This window comes from Stenella coeruleoalba (assembly GCF_951394435.1).
Source record: "Stenella coeruleoalba genome assembly, chromosome: 2".
NCBI classification, from domain to species: domain Eukaryota; kingdom Metazoa; phylum Chordata; class Mammalia; order Artiodactyla; family Delphinidae; genus Stenella; species Stenella coeruleoalba.
Window position 1 is genome coordinate 10,143,461 of NC_137147.1, and position 25,023 is coordinate 10,168,483.

Sequence of the window (25,023 nt, forward strand, 5' to 3'; positions counted from 1 at the left end):
TGCTGTCTTGTCTTAGCCTCGCTGGGAGGTGGGCAGGGAAGAGATTGCCGGCTTCCAAGAGAACACAGCTTCCGTGACATCACAGAGCCACGTGTGGGGAAGCCAGGAGCAGTCTGCTGAGTCTGGCTGTGAGGCACCTGGGATCTGGCCCTGGCCAGTCTCTCCAGCCTCGTCTCTCTGCTTCCTTCCTCTGTGTGACAGAACCGGTTGCTGCCCACGGTCTCACGCCCCCATTCTTTTGCCCTGAGCCTTTGTCCAAGCTTTTCCTTGGCCTGTTTGCCTTTTCCTGCCCCTGAGCACTGCTGGCCCCTGAGACCCAGGAGGTGATGTGTTCCTCTCGTGAGCTCCCACAGTACCCAGGCTCACCCTCTTCACGGCACTTGCCACACTGGCCTCCGGCACCTTGCTGAGCTCCCTGCGGGCAGAAGCTGCTTATTACTCCTTGCAGCCCTTGCACTTAGATCAGGGCCTGGTGTAAATATGTGCTGAGGGAACCCGAGACCTCCCGGCGCCACCGCAGCTTCCTCCGGGTCAGCCTGGGTGAGTAGCCACAGTCATGGGAGAAGCACTGATTTCTGCACAGCTAAGTCTGGGCTTCTAAACAGACGTTCCCTTGGCCTCATGGTTGGCAGCTGTGTTCCCTCGGTCCCTGTGGGCAACTGCAACAGGGTAGTTGGCCTAAACTCAGATTCAGGTATCACTGAGTGTTGGTTAGGTATTTTTATCTACTTCGATTGTCATCTGGTTTTCCGTCAAGGCCCTGGGACATGAGTCTTAGAGTACCCTCTTTTGCAGTTGAGAAAGCTCACTGTGAGTGGCTAAGACTTGCTCAGGGTCACACGGCAGTCAAGTGGCAGAGCTGGGATAAGAACCTTGGGTATTTCCTTGTAGGCCCAAGGGAAGTTCAGAAAACTGCTTTGGTTTTAAAAGTCAGCAGTGTTGCCAGAGCCTGTCTCCCCAGTGTCACCAGTGACTGGGAGAGGAGAATGCAGAAGAAAACAGCCCTAGTCTGTGAAGCTCCTGAGTGACAGCTATCAGAGGATGGCAGGGGGGCTCTCCATTTTCCAAATGATACAGTGGAAGTATACGCAGGGTCAGGGTCCCTTAGCAGCACCTGGGCCATGAGAGGCCTGAGGATACTTGGCACAGGCCAAACAGAGCCACTAATGTCCTTGCCCTCTAACAGCAAATTCCTTTTTGTGGGGTAACATGTTAAAGAGCTAGGTTTTAAAAGATAGGGCCAGCCTCCCTGACAGTTTTGCTGTCTGACCTGATGAGGTGAAGCTTTGGTGAGGCCTGTGGTTCCTTTGGCACCTCCAGCCCAGCCCAAGGACAGAGTTTCCTGAGTGTCTGGACCTTTCACTAAACAAGGACACTCCTACCCGTGCTAGTCCACTCTCACGTACAAGCCCCATAGGATGGCAGTGTTGATTTTTGGTGCATACCAGGTACCAACTATTAAGAAGCCAGGACGAACAGTTGTCATGGAAACCATTTTAATGCTAGGAAAACGTTTTTACCCATTGCCCGAGGAAGCTGTGGGCCTGGCCTACGTCCCACGGGACAAGGGGCCCCTGGGGAACCATTTACTGAGCCACAGCCCCTGCCCCTATTTCCGCTCAGCACGGGAATGCGTTTGGTCCTTAGACTTCTTCCCTGTTTGGGAAACCACAGTGCCACTGCCAAGGTGGCGTGTTTTCCCATCTTGCAGTGTTCTGCCGCAGCCCGCTGGGAAGGGTCCGTGGGGGGAAGCATCCCACTTGTAGGGCGCTCGCTAGGCGCCAGGTCTTGCGATTGTTTTCACATGTAATCTTGTTCCACTTGAACCGATAATTCTGTGACGTGTTGTCTCCATTCCACTAATGTGGGAACTGGAACTTGGAGGTGAAGGGACTTGGCCAAGGTCATATAACTAGTTAGTGGCAAAGCTGAAGATCTGAACCCAGGCAGCCTGGCTGCAGAGCCACTCTGTGCTTAAAGTAGGAACCAAAAGCAAGGACAGTGGGTTTTGTTGCCAGATATTCGCACTGGTTTGTAAAGTTCCCTTTGGAAGGAAGGTAACACGTGCAGTTGTAAAGACAAACTCTGAAAGCAACCTTCCTTCCAGCTTTTGGTCTGCAAAGAGAAGGCTTTGTGGGGCGGGTGAAGAATTACCCAGGAAGTGTGATTGCGGGTGTGACTGGCTGCGGTACATAAGCAGGGCAGTGTCCACGGGTGACTGGGTTTTACATTTGTTACTTAAAGCTTCTCTGAATTCTGCCACTCCTTTCCTCCATAGTGCTTTCCCTTCAGAGACAAGATCTGAGGGCAGATGTGAAGGGAAGAGAGCAGTGGTTTGGGTTTGCCCAATGGTTTTATGAAAAACGGGAGAGCAGAGAGGAAGGTCATGAAAACAGCCTGCCTCTCTTGGGCATTCTGATTCTAAACTGATAGGATCTCTCTTGGGAAGAGGGTCCCACATGAGCACTGGCAGGCTCTCCGGCCTGGAAACACAGCACAGACACACCTCAGGGGGAATTTCTCCAGCCTGTCTGCCAAAGAGAAAGCTTTGCTTCTGTGAATGCTACACAAGCTACAAATGCAGTTAAGTGGCCGCCGGTGCTGGTTATACTGTGCTCGAGAGCCCAGCTGGAGGCCCAGGACCCATCTCACAGCTGCTCAGAGCAGCCGAGATTCAGCTCAGTGTCCTTCAGTTTGGAAACAAGGATCGTGATACTCACAAAACATGTAACATGTTACCCCACTCTTACAGTGTACTTGTCACAGCACTCCTGTCCAGTGATCAGAGATCAGGGTCAGCTTTACATTCCTGTGAAAAAGTGACAGTCACTTAGCTTGAGCCCTTGGGGTCCAAGTTCCAGCCAAGGGCAGTATGGGAACCTGGGTCCCTGCCTGGCATTAAAAGGACCCTGACATCAGTTTTCACAGAGGCGGAAGACTGATACCAATCTGACATTTGCATACAAGGGTTGGGAGCGGTCTGTCACCCAGTCCTCCTGGTGCACAGTTTGCCTGTCGGCAGACACCACAGCCTGGCACTGCAGCACCAACAGGTTCTAACAAACCCCTGCAGAATGGAACCTGTGAGGCCTTCGGTTAAGGAAGGCAGTTCCACGCCCTTGCATTCTCCATTTCTTCCCAGAGGAAGAGAGCTTGCTGGCAGCGCCCCAGCCCAGCCAGGGCTCCTCGAGATCCTGAGGCAGCAAGGTGAGGAGGTTATTAAGGGGCATACGTCCAGGTGGATGAACAGGGAGACTGGCAAGCGCCAGGGCTCTTGGCTACCAGGCGGTTTCCCCAGAGGTGATCTCCCCACGGCCAGTCTCCTCGGCTTATCTCTGTCCTTTCCCACTAACCTCTAGCCAGCCCATAAGCCAAACAGAAGCGGGGGAAGGGGAGAGGAAGCCAAAGACAGCCTCAAAACACCTTGTGTGTGCTGCTCAGCTGGCGTCTACGGCTGCACGTGCTGATCGATGTCTCCACCTGGCTGAGGATCCATGTTCTACTTCCAGGATGTGTTGGGGACGATGAGACACCTTCTTGGCCCCAGACCTTAGGCTTTCTCAGTGTCTGTCCAGGTGGGGCTGGCGGCAGAACCCTGCAGGGCTGCCCGCCAGAAAGCAGGCAGTCCTGGCCCTGAGGGAGATAGAGGGGCCCGACAACTCGGGCTTCACGCTGATGGCTACAGGCCTCTTTCTAGACTTTGGCATAAAAGTATCTTTTTCCTCAAGTTAGGGGTAAGAAAACAGTCATGAATGCTTGGAAGTACACTGAAGCCCTCGCATTCAAATTGGCCTCAATTCACCGTGTGCCCAAGTCCAGTCCAACAGCTGACTGGACTTGATTTTTTATAGAACTGGTAAGTCACTCAAGACAGCTGATCTTGGGCTTTTCTTCTCCTACAGAGAGGCACTGCCCCTGGTGAAAATAAACCAGAGGACCCCATTTTTATACCACAATGGAATGTCAACACTGGCAGGAACCTCCTCCAGATGAAGAATTGGGCCCAGAGAGAGGAGGTGTCCTATGCAAGGTCTCAGAACTGGGGTAGAGCCAGGGCATATGGCTTCCTAGCCCAGAGTTAGAAAACATTTGATCCTCCATGAAGATAAATATTAAAAATATCGCCAAGTTACCACCAGTCCATAGTGAGCAGACCTTATTCCCAGTGACTTTGCCCAAAAGGCTGCACATTTTCTAACTATAGTCTAAATCGCTTAGAAAAATTGAAAAGCTGCAATGTTCCATTCAGAATGCAGTCCCGTAGGGCTTCCCTGGTGGCGCAGTGGTTGAGAGTCCGCCTGCCGATGCAGGGGACGTGGGTTCGTGCCCCGGTCCGGGAAGATCCCACATGCCGTGGAGCGGCTGGGCCCGTGAGCCATGGCCGCTGAGCCTGCGCGTGCGGAGCCTGTACTCCGCAGCGGGAGAGGCCACAGCAGTGAGAGGCCCGCATACCACAAAAAAAAAAAAAGGAAAAAAGAAAAAACGCAGTCCCTTTAGGTGACAGGCTCCACTGCATGGTCTAAAATTAATCAACGTTTATCGGCTGTATAAAGGATGTTGTAGTGGGACGTTTTATAGAGCAGGTAAACGGAAGGGACGGCACACTCGGGGAACACGTGGTGGTTCAGGGCCGTGTCCATTTCGTCCACATACTCCACCTGCAGGGCAATGTTCAGTGCCTGGGACAGGGCCGTGATCTGGATGTGGTCACACTCCGTGGCCATGGGCTCTACTTCCTGCAAAGGTCACAATGAAAAAACAACCCAGTTGAGGATGGAGGCCTGGCAGAGGACAAGTGAGAGGTCCAACCCTGGCTTTCGTGGTCCTAGGTCAAAACCTCTGCGCTGGGAAATAATCTCCACAACAACCTGTGAGGCAGATGTTGACATCTGCATTTTCCAGAGGAGGAAACGCAGGCTCGCTGAGGAGGTAACAGATAGACATTGCCACAGTTGCAAGGCTTGAATCTAGATCTTTTTGATTCTGGACCCCCTAGTTGTGAGAAGAGGACACTACTTGGAAGAATCTGGAAAGGGGGGCAGGAGTTTTTCAGCTTGGGCTTCCTAATGCACAAAGTCAATCTCAGCAGAAAGGGACTTTATCATAAAGGGATTTCAAGCTTACGTGCTTACAGAGGGCTGGGTGAGCGAGTGGCTGAGTCAGTGGAGACACAAGCTGCCTACTGAGTCCCAATAACCAGGGCAGCTGCCACTTAGCTCCTGCTGATGACTGCCGGGCAAGAAGAAGGCCTGGGAAGGACTTCCCTGGTGGCGCAGTGCTTAAGCTCTGGGGTTGCTACTCTGTAATTTTGTGAACAGTCTAGTCCAAAGCCCTTATTCCTCAGATGAGAAATCTGAGGCCCAGAGAGGGAAAGTGACTTGCCCAAAGCCACACAGTTTGGGCAGAAGGAGGATGTGTTCCGGCTTGCTAACCTAGTGCTCTTTGAATTGCAATGTAGACATGACATCCAGGTCCCCTGGTTAGGGAATGCTGGTGCTAAAGTCTCCTACGGAGAGAGGGATGAGAGCGGAGCCCAGGGCCAGAGGCCGAGTCCCCAAAGCCTGGGCCCCGAGGACCTACATGAGTGCAGAAGTCTTTGATGTCCATCTCCTCATCGATGAAATGTCGGAAGAAGTCTCCGCGGTTCCTGATGAAGGCTGACGTGAGCAGGCGCAGGAACTGCACGATTTGGTCCGAGGAGCTCTGGTCGTTGAACACCTTCAGCAGGCTGGACACGGAGCTGTCCTTCTCCACGAGCTCTACCACACTGTAAAACTGCAGCCCTTGGGCCCTCAGCCAGGGGACGGGCAAGCCCCGCCCCTCCCTCCACGGGCATTTCCATCTTCAAATCCTCAAGTTGAGGCGCCAAAATCAATCAATCAGATCCCGCCAAAGCTCGGTAACAGGGTTAGAGAGATTCTGTAGTGAGTCCCTCAGCCCGGAGTCACGTCTAAGGAGCAGCGGTTAGTCTCCCTCCTCATTGCCGTGGTTGCAATTCTTATTTACAGATTCAGAACTGACAGTCTTCCAACCCCACCGCCTTCACTAGTGGGGTCCGGGGAATGGGGTGGAGAGGGGAGGGGCGGAAGGAGGCTGGGGGAAGTTTCCAGCCTGAGAGCTAGTGCCCCAAAGGAGGTACCTCCTCCCAGAGAGACGGCAGGGCCCTGGGCTCCCTGTTCCCTCGATGTCCCCACAAGCAGGAAGCAACCCTCAGCCCTTCCCCAGCTGGGAGGAGCCAGAGGGGCGCAACCACAGAGCCCTGGGCGGTGAGGGGACTCCGGCCAGTGCCCGCTCCTGTCTGCTCTGCCAGCGAGGGAGGACCTGGCCCCTCAGCTGTCGTGCCCAGGTTAACTCACAGCATTAAAGAAGTTTTGGAACTTGTGCTCCTCGAAGCCAGCAGCCAGAAGGTCGTTTGGGGTCTGCAGTACACGCTCTTTGAACCTGGAGGGGAAAGACTGGTACTTACAAGGAACTGCAGGGGGCGCTGCTGTGACATCAGCTGTCATCCCACTCACCCACCAACCCCATACACACCTGAGAGGGTACGTGTCATTTTTCTACTAGGACTTTTTTTCTAGTAGGACTTTTCTACTTTTCAAAGCACTTCCACGTGGACCACACACTGATTTGTTCCGTCCTCCCCTGTACAGTCATGGGAGGTGGGTAGTATACCCATTTCACAGATGAGGAAATTGAGGTAATCACCACCCACTCCCAGATACATTGATTCTACCTTTCGAAGGTCTGTTGACTCTGTCCCTCCTTCCTGTCCCCATGGTTCCTGGTGTGTCAACACCATCTCTGGCCTGGGCCACACCCAGCCTTCCCTCACTCCTGGTCCCCTCTCCACAGGGACCTTAGAGTGACCTGCCACAGCCTTCTCCCTCAGGACACAGCTCCTCAGCACAGGTGTCCTGGAAGGGCCCCTGCCGAGCTCAGCAGCCTCATCTCTGGTCAAGTCTCACAGCTTCCCTCACACCCCACAGTCACTACCCACTTGCGTTTTCACCCCTTAGCCTCCACTGTCCCCTTAGCCAGGGATGCTCTTCTCAGAGGTGTGCTAGCGCTGGTTTGTACCTGCTCACAAGAGCTAGTTGTTAAATTTACGCATTTTGCCATCCAGGTGTTAAGCAGCCATTATTTAAGAATCAAGTTATGTAAACTTAAATAACTTTAAAACACAAATTATAATCTATGCTCTCGAGGTAATCTTTGTCTACTGGGCGTGGATGGTGGCAATATGATTTGGACTACAGCATGTGTTACGTATCTCTTCCCAACTCCCTGTTCAGTGACCCCATGATGGTAGCTTGGAAAAAAAAAATCATGACAAGAGTATTTATACTACAGAAATCAACTCGCACCACAAATCAGGCCTCCCGGCCAAACAGCCACTAAACTTCTGCCAGCACTGACCATCCCTCGAGACCTGGTCCAGGGACCCCTGCTTTGTTAGTGCTCCCACTGCAGGCCCCCCACTGGCACGGCCCCATCTGGGACCTGTCCTGGTCCCCTTGGGGATGGCGAGGAGCTGCCCCAGGACACAGAGTTCAGCAGCAGAGATGAGATACAGTCCAAGTGATTGGGCCACAGAAGGGGGTACATCCCCCGCAGGAAGGACCAAGTGGAGAGGCTCTGGGGGACCAGCTGGCACGGGCGTAACCGCAGCCTGTCCCCTGGGAGGGGAGACCAGACTCTAGGGTTTTCACGAGGGACTAAAGGCACAATGAGAAAGGCCTGGGAGGCTTAGGTGACTTGTGGGACAGGGGAGGTGAGGGGAGGGTGGTGTGTGTGAAGTGGAACCATCTACCTGGAAGGTGAGGTGCTTCTGCCGAAAGGCAAACCACCAAAGGCTGGGCCGGCCGGCGTATCTGAGCCCGGTTTGGCCAGGGCAGGTGTAGGAAGGAGTGCTGTGCTGGGAGCCGCAGCCCTGCTGCTAAGTCGCTCTCCGGCTTTGGGCCATAGGCTCCCCTTTCGCATGGCAAGGGTGACGGTAACAGGCCTCCACGAGGGGTGCTGGGAGGGCCCCTCTGGCCACTGTTCTGTGAGGCTGTGAATGTGCACAGCTCTGTTCCCAGCTTTCCTACCTTCACACCCTTCCCCTCCCTGGCCACACACTCCTGAGCCCCCGCCGCATCCCCCCACTCATTCCTCACCAACGACTGCTGGCCCCGCCGTGCCAGCCCTGGGGACACAGAGACGGCGACACACAGACCCAGTCAAGCGAGGGACGAACACCCAGGGCAGGACTCCCGCCCCGACGAGGTGAGGGAGGAGAAGGACGGAGTCAGGACTTGGAGCACAGGCCCTCTCAGCCACACGCCAGCTTTAGTGGGACCTTGGGCAAGTCACTTAACCTTTCCGAAGCTCGGTTTACTCATCTGTAAAATGGGGTAACACCCTCCTGGTACTTCCCACTGGACCCCACTTGGATGGCTCATGGGGATTTCAGACTTAGCAACATGGACCTCCTGCTTTTTTAACTCTCAGGCCAAACCCCAGGCACCCATCCTCGACTCCTCTCTCTGCTCACACACCCCGCTCCAGCCACGAGTGAATCCTGTTGGCGCCCCCCTGCAGGGCTCTGCGATCGACCTCCACCTGCTCAGGCCACCGTCACCACCCCTCCTCTGGGCTCTCCCGGAGCACGTCCCCTGCTGCTCCCTGGCTGCGCGCCGCTGCACTTATCCTGCGCGCAGCAGGCCGCACATCAGGCCCCTTGCTCCCTTGAACCCTCTGCGGCTCCATGTCATTCAGGCCGACATTCAAGGTCCTTAAAAAGGCCCGTGAGGCCCCACCCCGCCTGCCCCCGCCACCTCTCCAACCCCTACTTAAAACTGCAGCCTCTACCCCTGGACAACCTGGCCTCCTGTCCTGCCTGAGTTTTCTTCCCACAACGCTTATCACCGTCTGACACATCAAGTACGCTTCGTATCCACTGTCCCTCTTTTCCGGTCAGGATGCCAGCTCCACAGGCAGGGTGTTTTGTCTCTCGTTTGCTGCTGCATCCCCAGGGCCCACAACACAGTCTGCGTGTGGCACCCAGTTGGGCGATGGCTGCAGGAGCAAGGGGGCCCCGGACGGAAGGCAGGGCAGAAACCTGCCTCGGCGAAGGAGTTCTGGTGCCGGAGTCCACGGTGCAACCACAGGGGCTCTGTGACCTGTGGCCACTCTGCACTCTTTCCCAGGGTATGTGGGGAAGGGTGTCTGACAAGGAAGCCCGGGGTCCTCATCCAATCCTGTAAGGGCTGTGAGACCTCCAAGGGCAAGAAGCAGCTCTCAGCTCCTTGCTCCCCAGCATGGTCCGAGGCCCAGCGGCAGGGGCGGCTTCTCCGGGAGCTTGTGAGAAATGCGGAATCCCCCGCCCTAGAGCTACTGAACTGGAATCTGCATCTGAAGAAGATCCCAGGGGGGTTGCACAAATGATGAAGTATGAGAAGCCTTGAGCTAAGCCAAAACCCGAGGGTCTAAGGGAGGATCGCTACGGGCAGCAGCTGCGGGACAGAGGGACCTTGGACAGCATCAACTCTGGATCCAGGCTGACCAGGTGGACCCCTGGGTTACTCAAGGTCAGCGAGATCATCCAGAACAATGGGGCAACGCTTCTTTGTGTTCTCCTTGCAGTGAGTCTTCGAGAACGCACCCAACGCGACTTGCCTAAGCGCACTGAGACCGGAGGGCTGAGAGTGCCCGCTAGGTCACTGTCCCTCCCCAGCTGGCCCCTTGGCAGCCCACCCAGCATCCCCTGTGCCCCACTCACTTGAGTATCTCCCTGCTCTTCCCCAGCAGAGATTCCAGGTAGGAGTAGCCCAAGGCCCGGTAGAAGCAGTTCCCATCCCCCTTGGTCTTGCGGATCGCAGTGAACCTTTTGCTGAGTTCCTGCGGGGGGCAGAGGAAATGTGGGTGTCTGCACCAACAGCACCCCCGTCGTGTCCCGTCAGGGCCGGGGCCCCTGCCTCCCCCACGTAACACCTGCTCCCTCCTCTCAGACTGGCTGCCCTTCACGGTGTCCCAACTCTCATCCCACAAAAATAAAACTACTCAGAGTGTGTCCTATGTCAGACACTGAGCACGAACGGGGTTGGGGGGGGGGGGGTCCCACGGCCCTGCCCTCGGGAGCCTACAGTCTGAGGTGAGATGGACAGTCAGATGATCGTGACAGGAGGACAGGGGAAGCGCCGGGGTGCCACGGAGCAGTGGCATCCACATCAGACTTCAGCAGTCCAGGAAGTCTTCCTGGAGGAATAGCACTGAGAGGAGGTGCAGCGGCGTGCATGGTGGGGCAGTGAGGGTGGGCATGCCTGTGAGGTGGGCCAGGAGGCTGCAGAGTCGGTAGGAAGGGCCTCCCCAGCCTTCTCCAAGCAGTCTGGCCAGTCCTTCAAAGGGTTTCTTGGGAGGTGTGGCCTCCCCATGCCACCCGCTCCGGCTCTGCTCCTGGCTGTCAGCTTCCCTCTGAAACGGCCCGGAGTCCCCATGGCTGCCTCCCGGGCCTGCCTACCATCAGGGTTCTGACAGCAGAGCTGGTTTTCAAGGGGTCCCACCAGAGTGGAGCTGACAGGGCCCACCAGAGGCAGGCCGTAGGGAAGGATGCGCTCCTTGAAAACTCCATCTCAGCTCCCGAGGGGGTTCCAGGGGACACGAGAGTCAGTGTGCCGCCCAGCCTTTGCTCCTGTCCCGGCGGGAAGCCGAGAGGTGGAGAGGGGGCACCAGGGGAGCGCCCAGGCTCCTTCTTGTTCTGTGACTGTCCATGCATCCTTCCAGCAACCCTACCCCCACTTTTTCATAGCCCGGCTGGAGTGGGCTTTCCCTCCTGAGAGATGCCCTTGCAGGGCGGTTACAAAGACGACTTTTATGAGGTCAGCCTGCTGGTCTAAATGCCAGCTCCTCCACGCACTAGCAGTAGGGCCGTGTGCTTGCCATTTAACTTCTGTGCCTCGTTTCCCTCAGCTGTAAAACGTGGGTAATAGAAGTTCTGACCTTGCAATGTTGTACTGAGGTCTCAGGGAGAAAGGAAACACTTAGGAGAGTGCCTAGCTTTTTAAGAACAAAAGTGCTATTTTTTTTTCTCTTTGCAGCGAAAGGATTTCTCATTAAGGCAAATGCCCAACATCACAATATTCTGGGAGCCCTTTAATTTGCCCAGGAACCTGGTCCAAATGCGAAGCCTTTTTTACCCTCAAAGTGTCACCTCTTTCTCTGCTCCCAACTCCAGCCCATTTCATCTAGGCTCCCCTTCTTCTGACCCTCTGCCTTACCTGGATTTTCCTCTGGTAAATCCTGTTTTCAGGATGATCCCGAAGAATTGACAGAGTGTCACATTTTTCTGATATTAGGTTGAAAGATGCTTCACTCTGAAAGACAGAAAAAGGAGCGAAGCTGTAACAATTTTCAAAAGCAGCTGTTGGGCTTTCACCAACAGAAAGCCTCTGAACTGCTGGCTGCAGGACACAGTGAATGTTATCTCCCCCCGACAGAAGCACCTCCGGGTGTGTGACTAGTATCCCAGACGCCATGGCCCCCGGCGGGCAGGGAGCCAGGGTCAGGCCCACCATACAGGGGTATCAACTTGTAACTTCCAAACTGATTTGTTTTATAGAACATAATACCTCAGTGCACAAAAATAAATTCAAAATGGTTTAAAGATTTAAATGTAAGGCCTGAAACCATTAAACTTTGCTAGAATAAAACATAGGCAGTAGGCTGTTTGACATTGGTCTTAGTAACATTTTTTGGATATGTCTCCTCAGGCAAGGAAAACAAAAGCAGAAACAAACAAATGAGACTACATCAAACTAAAAAGCTTTTGCACAGCAAGGGAAACTTTCAACAAAAGGAAAAGGCCATCTACTGAATGGGAGAAGATATTTGCAAATAATATATCTGAACAAGGGGTTAATATCCAAAATATATAAAGAAGATATACAACTCAACATCAAAAACACAAACAACCCAATTAAAAAACGGGCAGAGGATCTGAATAGACATTTTTCCAAAGAAGACATACAGATGACCAACAGGCCCATGAAAAGATTTTCAGCATCACTAATCATCAGGGAAGTGCTAATCAAAACCACAGTGAGGGGCCTCCCTGGTGGCGCAGTGGTTGAGAGTCCGCCTGCCGATGCAGGGGACACGGGTTCGTGCCCCGGTCCGGGAAAGATCCTACATGCCACGGAGTGGCTGGGCCCGTGAGCCATGGCCGCTGAGCCTGTGCGTCCGGAGCCTGTGCTCCGCCATGGGAGAGGCCACAACAGTGAGAGGCCCGTGTACCGCAAAAAACAAAACAAAAAAACCACAGTGAGGTATCACCTCACATCTGTCAGAAAGGCTATTATCAAAAAGACAACAAATAACAAGTATCGGTGAGGGAAAGTGAACACTTGTGCACCATTGGTGGGAATGTAAATTGGTGTAGCCATTATGGAAAACAGTATGGAGATTCCTCAGAAAAATTAAAAATAGAACTACCATATGACCCAGCAATTCCACTTCTGGGTATTTATCCAAAGAAAACAAAAGCACTAATTAGAAAAGATATATGCACCCCTATGTTCCCTGCAGCATTATTTACAATAACCAAGATATGGAAGCAACCCAAGTGCCCATCAACAGATCAATGGATAAAGAAGATGTGGTATATATATGCAACAGAAGATGTGGTATATATATGCAGTGGAAAATTATTCGGCCATAGAAAAAGAATGAAATACTGCTGTTTGCAGCAACATGGATGGACCTAGAGATTATCAAACTAAGTGAAGTGAAAACAGAGAAAGACAAATATTACATGATATCACTTATGTGTGGAATCTAAAAAAACAAATGAACAAATATAGCAGAACAGAAACAGGGTCATAGATGCACAATGTACAATACGTATTTGTCCCCAAATGCACACACATTCATAGGAAAATGACTGTTTACCTTCTACCGGCAAATCTTACCCCATTTATCTTTAGTATAAAAATATGTCCATCCACTACAATAAGATAAAAAACGTGTAGGACTTCTTGATAAATTCCCTCACACTGATGTTCCTGGAAACCGCTGTTGTCTTTGCTCCAAAACTTGCTGAATTAGGAGTTGCTGCCGTTTCTGTGAAAACTGCACCACTTCTGGACTTCTTAGTAATGACCGTCTTTTCTGATTTAACACTTGTTCTAAAACAGCAGGTCTTGCAGGTCGATCCCCCAAAGATCCTGTTCTCTGTTTAACAGTGGAGAGTGTATTACCTGCACTTTCCTCGAGTTTGACGTTTCCTGCGCCACCAGGCTGGGCGGCCCCACCGCGGTTCGGGGCCTGGTGGCTTTTCTGCTTCTTGTACTTATCCTCGTCCATCTGGTTGCGGTGCTTCTTGCACATCCACGGCTTGTGCTGCTTGGCCACCTGGCTGGGGATCTGGCTGCAGCCCTCGTAGGTGCAGGTCTTGCTCACGCTGCCCCGTCTCCGGGCTCCACCGCTGCCGCCCTCTCCCCCAGAGTGGGTCCCCTCGTCCTCCAGATCCTCCAGACTAGCCGTGCTCTCGCCTCCCCCCGGGGGGGTCCGAAGTGTCCAGCAGGTCTGCCTCATCTTCTCCCGCCTCCCCCTCGCCATCCCCCCCGCCACTTGGCACAGGTACCGATCGGGTGGCCCGGGCGCTGCCCCCCAGGGCCGGAGCCTGCCGCAGGGCGCCCTCGGCCACAGCCTCGTCCTGCCCTCCACGGGGGCGCGTCACCAACAGGGTGAACTGCGAGGCCGCGGCCGGGCCGGGGGCAGGGGCGGGGGCCCCGGGGCGGAGCGCGGCCCTCGGCGACAGCCTGCACCTCCGCGCTGCTGAGACCTGGCGGGGGTCCACGACCCCGACCCTTCAGCACCTGCCGGGCCCAGCTGCACTTAGCAAACCAACGGCCGGGAACCCACTAGAGGAAAAGTCTCCGGCCATCATTTTTGACAGCTGTCACCGGGCGGCCTCTCAGCCTCCTCACTGACTAGACAGTGGCCTCCACCTAATACCGCAGTGCTTGAAAAGGAGCCTTCGGTGTTACAAACCCCTTCCCATCTGGAGAAATGGGGTGGATTTTGATGATGAGATTCTCCAGAGCTCACCACCGGAAGCAGAGAGCTGGCCCCCAGAATCGTACAATGAGGCGTAAGGGACTTCTAGGCTTACCTGGTCTCCAGCCTGGACAGACTCTAAACTTCTGTCTGACAATGAGCTTCTTTGGCTCTGATTCCTGTACTCGGCATCCAGGCTCTGTGACTGGGAAGCGGCATTTCTGGGGGGCCTGGAAGCTCTCAGCCCTCAAAGGCTCCAAAGTCACGCGGGCCTCCCTTGCCAGCGGGCAGCTGTCAAACCATCTGAGACCTTCCATTCACTTGATTCCCCAGGGCCCCTCACAGGGCCCGAAGCAGAGCAGGGGATGAGATGTTTGTTAAATGAATGAATAAAAGCCATCTCCCCGGTGAAGCCTCCCTGGTTGCCCCACCCCATCTGAATCAGGCTTGGGCCCTCCCTTGAACTCATGCTTTGTTCCTTTTTCTCCCTTTCTGGTGGCCCCAAACATGCCCTCCCGAGATGTGGGACGCCCGGGCATCTTCCCAGACGAAAGCCAAACAGTGAGAAGATGAATGTTATCCCTAAAAACAGCAGGAAAAGTATTTCTAAAAGAAGGAAGAGAGCGTGCAAATGCTTGTGGGTGGGCGAAGGGATTCTAGGTGTTGTTTCCGGAAGCTTCTCTTCTGTACCCAATCTTTGTTGCAAAATTCAGTCAGTCTCAGGCTCCTTCCTCACTTCTGCTCTGACACCACAGCGGCAGGCTGGCAGAGCAGGGGAGAGCCATCAGGAGGAATCAAATAACCATCCTGGGGCAGATGCTACGGGCTGCTTTCCCATCAGCCATTACCCATTTCTTCCCTACAGACAGGATTCCTGTTTTACTCTGGGCAAGGTGATGGAAAATGCCTGGGCTAAGTCATGACAACCCTAACCTCCTCCTTACTGATTTCCCTAGCCTCCCTTGCAGCTGTGGGCAGCCAAGTGACCGGGGCTGGCCAACTGGACTCACAAAAAATCTGCTGGGGGCTTTGGGGAAGGCTTTTGGTTTGGGATGTAAAGAACAGAGGCAGCGCGTCCGCCTCCTCCTTCTTCCTGACTTAATACTGATGCAACGTCTGCATTCCAGCAGACATCCTGTGACCATGAGGTTGAAAGCCAACGCGTGGAGGATGGTTTGATGATCTGCTGCTACCCTAAGCCCAAGATGTATGAAATAATAATGGATGCCATTACTGTACACCAGCTGTGTGGCCAAGCTCTGGGACTGAGGCTTACATATTCCCGCTATTTCATTTAATCCCGACTGACAATTACTAAACCCACTCTACTGACAAGGTTGGGTCCCTTGTGCCAGGAAGAGGTGTGCTGCAGATCTGCCTGACTCTGAAGCCCATGGAAATTCTACCAAGCCAAACTGCTGAGCAGACAGAGCTCAGAGTCCAGAAGCTCTAGAGGGACCAAGGCTGCTAGGCCTCAAAGGAACACTGTGTGCAGGGCAGCCTGGGGCCTTCTCACCTTCAGGTTGGGCCCCTGCAGTTCCCCCTCCATCCATTACAGGCAGAGTGCTCAGCCCCGGACCTTGGTGCCTACAGCAGGATCCCCCAGTCTGAGGGCTGCTCATCACAGGTGGAGTGAGAGATCATTTATAGGTGATGTCTGGACATGGGGGTTAGAAGACATTGGCGACATTGGGAGCAAAACTTAATCTCTTTTCAACTTTCTTCAAACCTTCTAATTGTACCAAGGAGAAAGCAGGCTTCCAGTGTACCTTTAACTCCTTTCCACTGTGCTAGCCTCTTTTGAAGGGTGAGAAGGCCTCTGACTTGGAGCATAAAATCTTCCATTTTCATTTGCAATTTTTTTAACTTAAAACAAAACTTGTTAACTTTTTAAAAACTTTTTGGCCATGCCTCGCACCATGCAGGATCTTCCCCGACCAGGGATCGAACCCGCGCCCCCTGCAGTAGGAAGCAGAGTCTTAACCACTGCACCGCCAGGGAAGTCCAAAACTTATTAACTTACTAACTTCATTGGCATAGTTATAAAAAGTGAACATGTTTGGACCTATTCTAAATCATGGAAGACTCACATTATTGGCATAATAAATACCAATGGCTGGTGTACAGTTAATTTTGCACTCATACGGTGTGCTCATAAAGCGAATAGCCACGGGATCCCATGAGTTTCAGAATTTACAAATCCACCTCTGCTGACCTGAGGGTAAGGCGGGATGACAAACAGGTGCTATCCAGAAACAGCACGTGTCCCCACTCGACAATGCCCATCTCACGCACTCACCCACCCGCCGTCTCCTTTCACTCCAAAGTCCCATTATTTACCTATCTCACCAACAAAAAGTCTTGTTTTCACCCACAGCAGACTTAAAATTATGGTTTGGGTCTTTTTAAACAATGGGTGATTAAAAAGCAGCGCAGCTGTATTGAACGCTGCTCGCGCTTGGAGTGCCCCCCAAAAAAGACGGCAAATGGTGTGGGAGGATGCATAGAATCAGTTCTATTTGATGGGCAGTTTCTGAGAAGGTATCGCTGGGTGAGTGGAAAGGAGTATAAGGAATTAATCTTACATATGTAGAGATAAGTATTTAAGATGTTAGAAAGCCCGCCATCACCAGGCAAAATGAGAATGTTAAAGGTGGGTCAGGAAGGGGAAATGGGCCTCACTCAGGGAAGCCTCCCTAGCTTTTCCCCTTGCCATAGTCATATCTTAGGCTATTTAAAAGTCAACTTAAAAGAAAAATATTAAACAGCAGTTTGGGGGCGGGGGGTGGGGGACTCTGGGTCGCTGAGAGCCAAGCTCGTCACACGCAGGGTTCCAGAGACCCACTGTGAGCACCGGCCTCTGCAAGGCATTCTGTCACCTTTCCCCCCTTCATCCCTGATCGCTGTTCCCATCCCGCCATCCCCCCACCCTCTACAGGTATTCCCTATGGTACGTCTTTCCATACGTATCTGCCTTTTTAAAATTGTTGAAAAACATACATAACACAAAATATACCATCATAACCAATTTGAAGCGTGCAGTTCCGTGGTATTAAGCACATTCACATCGCTGTGCAACCACTACCGTCCTTTCCAGAACTTTTTCATCATCCCCAGCTGAAACTCTACCCGTGAAACCCTAACTCCCCATTCCCTACCCCTCATCTCCACACGGCCCGGCCCCTGGCAACCACCACTCTGCTTTCTGTCTCCATGAATGTGCCTATCCTAGGGACCTCATGTAAGTGGAATGTACGTCTTTTTTAAAATACAGAGTTGTTTTACGTATGCACGTGTTTTAAATATGCATACAAATTATTCTATAGATATCGTGGCTTTTTTTTTCCTTCACTCAATACTATTTAAGAGCCACTCCTCCTGACAAATGGCTCCCAGGTTGGTTGCCCTGCCCTGTGATGGAGCTGTGAGTTAGCTCCAGCGCCCCCTCGTGGTCCCAGGTGTGTTTACTGGCGCCACTGGGAGGGGTGAGTGGAGTGGGTTTCTGCTTTGGCGCCTTTAAGTCCCTGCCTGGCAGCCCAGAGTGACCCAAGTCAGCCCGGGTGGTCCCCGGCGCCCTCCCCATCGGCACGACCCTGGCCACACCCCTGGAAGAACAGCCTCAGTATACGGGCCCATAAAGCAGGTACAATACTCTGGGTTTGACCTTGGCTGACTCTAAGTGGTGGTTTGTTTTTTTAAATCATGGCCCCAAATTTCCAGGATGTTATGGAAAAAGGACAGGCCTCGCCTGACAACGTCCTGTCAGACCTAATCAGGTTACCTAATCCTAAAGGATTTTAGCCTTAAACTGCTGGTTTGCAAATAGATGCTAATTAACTAAGCCAGGCAGAGAGCACCTCCGCTTGGAAACAGCTTTGAGCTATTGAGTCGAGGAAGATATTTCAAAGTGAGAGAAGAATGTTTCTCCGATCATCAGAGCCAGCACGGAACCACCTACAATAGTGCTGCTGACCCCGCACTCGATCCCCATCTCTCATCCATATACCCCGCCCCCCCCACCCCCCGCCATCCATATACCCCAATCCATGGATCCTGCCCCACTGGTGCGGCATCTGAAGCCCTGAAAGCTTCCGGTAAGGAAGTGACCAAGCAGAGCCAGAGTGAGGTCCCATTGCCAGGGCGATGCAGGAGCTCCCATCCCCGAAGCTGCTGCGCCCCCTGCCCACGGGAACCCCACGTGCCCAGCACTGTGCGAGCATCTCCAGGGTCCCCCAGCAGACGGTGGGGTGGCAGGGAGCTGCAGGGTGGGGAGGGCCACACTGCAAGGACTGGGCCCTGGCAGCTTAGTCCTGTAGGCCGTAAAGGTCTGACCCATGACGTGACCTGTGACCCAAACCAAACCCCTGCCCCTCCTGTGAGTTCTCCGTGGGCCCCTCTTGGAACAGATACAGTTCACTTCAGAGTTTGAATCCAGCTTCTCTGAGCTTTCACGAGAGGCGAAACAACAGGAGAATGAAGTACCACAAGGACAGGGTCCTTTGTCACTTTTATCACAGTACTCCGAGTGCCTGGAACAGCAGCGGGCCCCCGGAAGGCACTAAGGAACCACTTGTTGAATGACTTAAGTTACCTTTGCCGGGAGGTCACCGTATGCCAGGCGCTGGGGATGATCTCACTTAGGCCTCGCAGTAGCTCTGTTTTACAAATGGAAACTGAAGCCCAGAAAGGTCAAGCTCTTTGCCCGAGGTCACACAGTGAGGCAATCCAGGGAGAAACTTCGATGCTGGTCACCCAGCACATCAAAGGTATTCAACAGACCTGGGTGCCTTTCTGCCCCAACTCTCCACAAAGAGAACCCACCTGGCCCTCGTGGGCCCTATCATCACTTCCTGATGGCTCCTTAGCAGCCCGGCCTTGGGCTCATGCGTCTGCCTACAAATCCCCCATAACGTACCCTTGGGTGCCTCTGTGTGCACCCCCAACCAAGGCTCTGAGGTGCTGGTGGGCCTCTCCTGGGCCCACCCTGGGCCCCGGCGGGCAAGGCCAGCCGTTAGCCTGCCGGACCTCCCTCTGAGGCTGCTCTGCTGGTGTGCTGACCCCGGGCCATGAGTCAGCCTCGTGAACCAGGCCCAGCCCCGAGAAGCCACAACGCACCGCGTGGCCTGACCTCAAGCTACCAACTGCTCCATGGCAGAGGCCAGAGCCTGCAGCCTCACCACCAGAGGGCCAGGGCCTAGAACGCAGCCAACCACCTCCCCTCAGAAGGTCCCTGCCACTTCTAGAGGCGCCCCGTGGCTCCAAACCTGGCCTTGCGTGCTTGGGGCTGGGGTCTCCACAGGGGGCTGTTTGCAGGGGCTGGAAGGAAATGGTTTTTTAAATGTCTCCTTCAGGGTATGATGTATAATATACCGACATACGGGATAATCAAACATTTTTATTGATGAGTGATCAAAAACATTTGGAGGCCCAAGATTCAGGGGAGACCTAGTGTCCTGAATTGCTTCCTATTGCTGCTGTACAAACAGCAACTAGTACAAACTCAGTGATTTAAAACAAGGTTTATTATCTTACATTTCACGGGGAGAAGCCACTCCCTTACCTTTTTCGGTTTCTAGAAGCTGCCTGCATTTCTTCATGATCCCTCCCTCCCACTGTCACGTCTCCTCACTCCCAGCCTCCTGCCTCTTCCTTATAAGGACCCTTGTGGTTACATCATTGGGCCCACCTGGGTACCCCAGGGTACTCTGCCCATTTCAGGACCCTTAATTCATCACAACTGCAAAGCCCCTGTTGCCACGTGAGGTACCCTAGTCACAGGTTCTGGGGATTAGGATGTGGGTGTCTTCGGGGCACTGTTACTCAGCCTACCACCCACATTCCCCCATCTCTGCAGTTCAGTTCAGGAAACAGAGAAGACTCTGCATCTGGACCCCTACCCGCCTTGGGTCACAGTTATTGGCTGGCCTTGCAGAGACCCCGAAGTCAGATGCTGGCCCTCTCTCATTTGACCCTGGACTCATACATCCTCCTAAGGGACCCTCAGATCTCCCGCCCTGACTTCTCCCTAGAGCTCCGGCCTCAAACACCACCAGCCACCAGGATGTCTGACCAAGATCCCAGAATTACTGTGCCCCTAACTGCTTTCTCTCTCCACCCCTGCATCCCCTCCAGGTGTCACCAGATCCTCAAAAGCTCCTCCATCCAGACAGAGCTCATGCCAAAGACCGGGGAGGCCTCTTCTACTCCTCCCCCTTCTTCCGTCAGCTCAGCTCCTGTGTCCGTCCAGAGCTGCCACCATCTGCCCTCAGGGAGGCTGCACCACGTGTCTGCCCAACTGACCTCCTGGCTCCCACTCCCAGCCCCCAGCCCCACCATCCTCCACAGCAGCCAGCACAGGCTCCTACCATGTGAAGCAGATGAGGACATGCCCCTTCCCAGTTCCCTCCAGTGGCTTCCTTCACATGGGAGAAGACTCAACCTCTGGATGACAACCACCCAGGTCCTACCCCATCCGGCCTTGCTCCCCTCACTCTCGTGAGCTCCAGTCACAGTGACCCTCCTTGTGTTCCCCCAAGACACCTCAGGGCCTTTGCACATGCTGTGCCTCTGCACGGAATGACTCTCGCCTCTTTACGTGACTCAGATGGCGCAACCTCCTTCCCTGACCACCCTGTGAAGGTTGCCCCTTCCCCAACCCTACTGCCTTGACTTGTTTTATGTCTGTAGAGCTCTCTGACATGTAGGTTCACTCATTTACTTGCACGCTGTCTGTCACCCTTCACGAGAATGTCAACTCCATGAGGGCAGGGACTCTGCCTGCCTGTCATGACTAGATTCCCCAGTGCCCGCCACACAATAATGCCCCCGAATGGATAACGAGCAGATGAGTGAACAGATGCATGCGCTGGCCTCCGACTCCAGCCTGGCCACTTCCAACCCTCTGTCCACTCCATTGCCAGACGGCATCCAAAGCAACCATCTCTTATTTGTCAAAAATATGTTATGGTCCTCGCCCCTCCCCAGCCACACCTGCAGAATAAAGTCCAAAGCCCACGGTGCAGCATGCGAAGCCCTTCATGGCACATTCTGACCCCACCTGCTTTTCTAAACTCATCTCTCCTCCCTCCCCCAAGCTCCCTGCATCCATACAGACCGCTCACCTCTCCCAGCATATCCCACTCTTAACCATGTTTACAGGCCTGTAAGCACACTGTCCCACCCTGACCGGAATACACTCTTCCCCAAATCCTTCCTGAAAACTCCTATACATCCTTCAATACCCCATTCAAAAGACTCCTTTGTGAAGCCTTCCTCAACACTCCCCACTCCCTCAGAGTGCATGGCTCCCTGCTGTGCTCCCCAAGCCCACGGTCAGGTGTCTTAGGTCATGACCAGTAGCTCAAGAATTGCTTGTGTCCAGCTCTGCCTTGTCCAACAGGCAGTAAGCTCCTAAGAGGGGGCAAGCCCCTTGTCTTTCTCATCAGTGCCCAGCATGGGGCTGGACTAGGGTACCTACTGGGGCTTGTTTGACAAACCAAAGAACAAAGCACAGAAGGGCCCTGTGGTTTTGCTATTCACATCCGACCCTCATTCTTCACTGAATGTTAAATGCCCTTTGAGTGAGCATGAGACCCCTCACTACCTACAACCTCTGCCAGTGGCAGCCCCAGGCTTTGTCCTCACCCTGGCCCCTGCATTCCCAAGGGGTTCTGTGTCTTCTACCTGGGACCCTTCATCAAGCTTAGCCCCGTGACTTTGAAACGAACACAGAAAGAAAACACCGTATTCTCCAAAGACATTCTCCTCTGCCCACCACACACACACTCACCTCCATCTACACCACACAGACTCAGAAAACCACCAAAGGGCCCAGCACGGTACCTGCCAAACAGTAGGTGCTCAATAAGTGCTGGGTGAACAGAAGAGAACACACCGTGCACTGCCTCTGCCGCCCCCACCCTCCCAGGATTCCCCGGCAGACGTCCTATTTTGTGAGTTAACAACTTCATCCCTCTCCAAGGCAGCCACGCCACCCCTCACAGGCTGAGGGCTGATGCTCTGACTCCATCTGCCCTCTGACTTCCAGTCTTGTGAGTCCAGGGCAGACGTGAGGATGGAGTCAGAGGCCTTACTGTGCAGCACGAAGGCCAGAAGTTCAGGTCCCAGCCCTCATCACCCCTGCAATGCTCTCAGCTACCCAGTGGTGGCTGGAAGCCCCGCCAGCCTCGGCTCCAGGGTGGCTAAACCCATTATTACCTCAGCTCTGGCCACTCCCTAGCGGGCGATGCAGAAACACCTGGGTCCTCTTCCAGGAGCAGCAGAGCCAGGTAAACCCTTAGGTACTGGGTAGAAGCAGGAAGCTGGTGCTTCCAGATGCCCCAGAAGCCCTCAGCCACACCCAGCAGCAGGCTGGTTTGTCTAGGACAGGCCAGCGCAGATGACCTGGCTGCCCACACCACAGTCAGAATGTGTCAGACCGTGAACAGTTTCTGACCTGTGCCCCAAGCCAGCGGCAGCCTGCAGTGGTGACCCATTCCTCTGCCCAGACATGGGAGGGAGGAGGCTGAGCACGAAAAACCAGGCACCCGTGCACGCGCATCTGCAGGACGCTGTTTTCACAGGGAAAGCCGTGCCCAGTTATCTGAGCCAACTGATCCACTCGCATCACCTCACGTGGTGCTCACAGCAGCCCAGTATACAGACGTGAAAAATAGTGCCGGGGATGGGAAGCGACCAACCAAAGCCTCTTGGCCTTCCAAGGGATGGAGGTGAGATTTGAACTCAGGGCTGTGTGACCACAAGCCAGGCCACCAGTCCTTATACTCTACAAGCTCCCTGGAGCAGGGGGGCTCCGAGTTGAAGAGTTTTAGGCACTCATTACACCCAGTCCTCTGCAGAGTGCCTGTCCCCCGCCTCCCCTTGCCCCCAAGATGGACTGATGTAGAGCACTGGACTGGGAGTCCAGAGGCTTGGGTTCAGGTCCAAGTCTACCACGATCAGTCCCGGCCCCCTCCCTGTCTGGGCCTCAGTGGCCCCAGTTGACCAAGACCCGGTTGGCCTGGCTCAGAGGGTCTCTAGGGCCCTTTCTGCCTTCTAAATCAGGGGTTCCTCTAGTCTTTGCTTTGCCGGGACCCCTAATTCACGTGTCTCACAACCTGAGACAGCCTCTCCACGTGGGTCCTAACTCCAAAGACCTTCTGTTGACGTGTAGGTCGGAGAGGATGTCGGACACCCTTGCACTCCCCAGGTCCACTCTTGGGGCTTGGGAGTGGGAGGTCTCTCATGGCTGAGCCCTCGGATGGCTGGGGCCGTGAGCTGCCGACTGGAGGTCTACTTAACAAAAGGGAAGCGACCCTTAGCCCTGGAGCCTCCGGGTGCCCACCGTCGAGCGGCACTCGGGGACAGCCGGGACGAACGCGCCGGGGCGGGAGGCCTGGGAGCCGGGCTGGGTCTCCGTCGCTGGCCGTCCACGGGGTCCTTCCAAGGAAGGACTGGGCCCCCCGTATTCCTGGGGTGTCCGAACGCGTCAGGTCTGACGGCGGCGGCCGAGCCTCGCTCCCGACCCCCAGTCCCGCGAGTGCACATGCGCCCAGGCGGCGACCCCGCCTACCGAGCCCCCCTTCCCACTCCTCCTTCCCCGCTTCCCCGTTACGACCACTGACCATAGTGACCGGAGCCGTCGGGCCAGGTCCCGCCCCAGAGAGGAGGGATCGGTGCGGGAGGGCGCCCCGGGAACCACTGGCGGGCTCCGCCGTTGGGTCGGGCGGCGGGGTCCTCGAAGGCGTGGGGGCGAGCGGAGAATACACCCGACCGCTCCGCAAACCAGAGGTTAGACCACCACTGTGTCCCAGCAAGACACACGCCCCTCGATTGACGTCTGAGGCGGACAATCAGAAGCCAGGTCACAGGACGTCACAGAAAGCGGGTGGAACTTCACGAGCCTCCAGCCTATCCTTTGGGGCACACTTGACAGGGTACCGCCTCCTTTTAAAGACACAGAAACCTTTTAACTGGCAAAGGAGTTAGCCCAACCCAGGAAGACAGGTTGTAAAGGCTGAAGGGCTTTTGACCAAAACCGCAAATTGAATTCTGAAAGATTAGCTGGCCCTCATTAATTCATAAACCAGGTCATATAAGTATAGTTTGCTCAAGACCAGAGGACAGGCGCTTAGGGAACACGTGTCCAATAACATGAAGTTACCTGCCTGCATGTGTAGCTTCAAAATAATATTTTACACCCTTCCAACTCCTGAATCAGTAGGTTGCCATGCACGCACCCAATTAATGTTTGTGGAATGAATGAATTTCCAGGATCTTTGATTCTGTGCCTGTGGAATTGTACGGCTATATACAAGGCACAGACCGTGAACCACGCTTGGTGACTCACCCTGCATACGAGCTCATTATTGCTGAACGTCAAACAGAGGAATATGTATCGTTCAGAGATTCATTCATTCACCAGCCCTTGACCGCTGGAAGGCGGTGCTCTGGGTGAATTGTATGCGGCCCTTTTATAAGTATTAATACTTCCTGGAGCATGTATTAAGTAATTCCACACCACACTCTCACCCCCCTGCCCCAGGCACCAGGCTAGGCTCTTGAATAGACAAACATCTGTATCTTTCAAGTGCATATCATTTACTAGTTGGGGAGTTTGGGGTCAATCAAGACTCAAAGAGCCATAATAATAAAAGCTAATTTTTACTGAGTACTTACTGTGTATCCAGCATCATCCAAAACTCTCAAACTGGGCTTCCCTGGTGGCGCAGTGGTTGAGAGTCCGCCTGCCAATGCAGGGGACACGGGTTCGTGACCCGGTCCGGGAAGATCCCACATGCCGCGGAGCGGCTGGGCCTGTGAGCCATGGCCGCTGAGCCTGTGCTTCCGGAGCCTGTGCTCTGCAACGGGAGAGGCCACAGCAGTGAGAGGCCCGCGTACCGCAAAAAAAACAAAACAAAACTCTCAAACTATATTATCTTAATTTTCTCGCAACTAGTTTATGGCGGTAGGTCCTATTATCCTTGTTTT

The 25,023-nt window shown here is 54.0% G+C and overlaps 1 protein-coding gene and 1 pseudogene across 5 annotated transcripts; both read right to left on the reverse strand.

Annotated features, from left to right (window-relative positions):
* Positions 1-1,138: 1,138 nt before the first annotated feature.
* On the reverse strand, positions 1,139-23,829 carry OTUB2 (OTU deubiquitinase, ubiquitin aldehyde binding 2). Of its 4 annotated transcripts, none has more exons than XR_013827157.1 (6): positions 11,256-11,659; positions 9,761-9,879; positions 6,357-6,441; positions 5,581-5,775; positions 3,424-4,736; positions 1,139-2,809 (listed from the first exon to the last, which is right to left on the reverse strand). XR_013827157.1 is itself a non-coding variant. In XM_079913475.1 (6 exons), exons 1-6 carry the CDS (start codon positions 23,658-23,660, stop codon positions 4,530-4,532), a joined length of 705 nt encoding a protein of 234 aa, XP_079769601.1. In that variant the 5' UTR covers positions 23,661-23,829; the 3' UTR covers positions 1,139-4,529. The 4 variants fall into 4 exon arrangements, 3 of the variants coding, with proteins under 3 accessions (XP_079769601.1, XP_079769599.1, XP_079769600.1); XM_079913475.1 differs by adding an exon at positions 23,658-23,829 and having other exon boundaries at positions 1,139-4,736; positions 11,256-11,351; XM_079913473.1 differs by having other exon boundaries at positions 1,139-4,736.
* LOC307181834 (regulatory factor X-associated protein-like) lies at positions 13,024-15,583 on the reverse strand (annotated as a pseudogene). The gene is made up of 2 exons: positions 15,551-15,583; positions 13,024-13,819 (listed from the first exon to the last, which is right to left on the reverse strand). The product of its transcript is annotated as a regulatory factor X-associated protein-like (transcript).
* Positions 23,830-25,023: the final 1,194 nt, after the last annotated feature.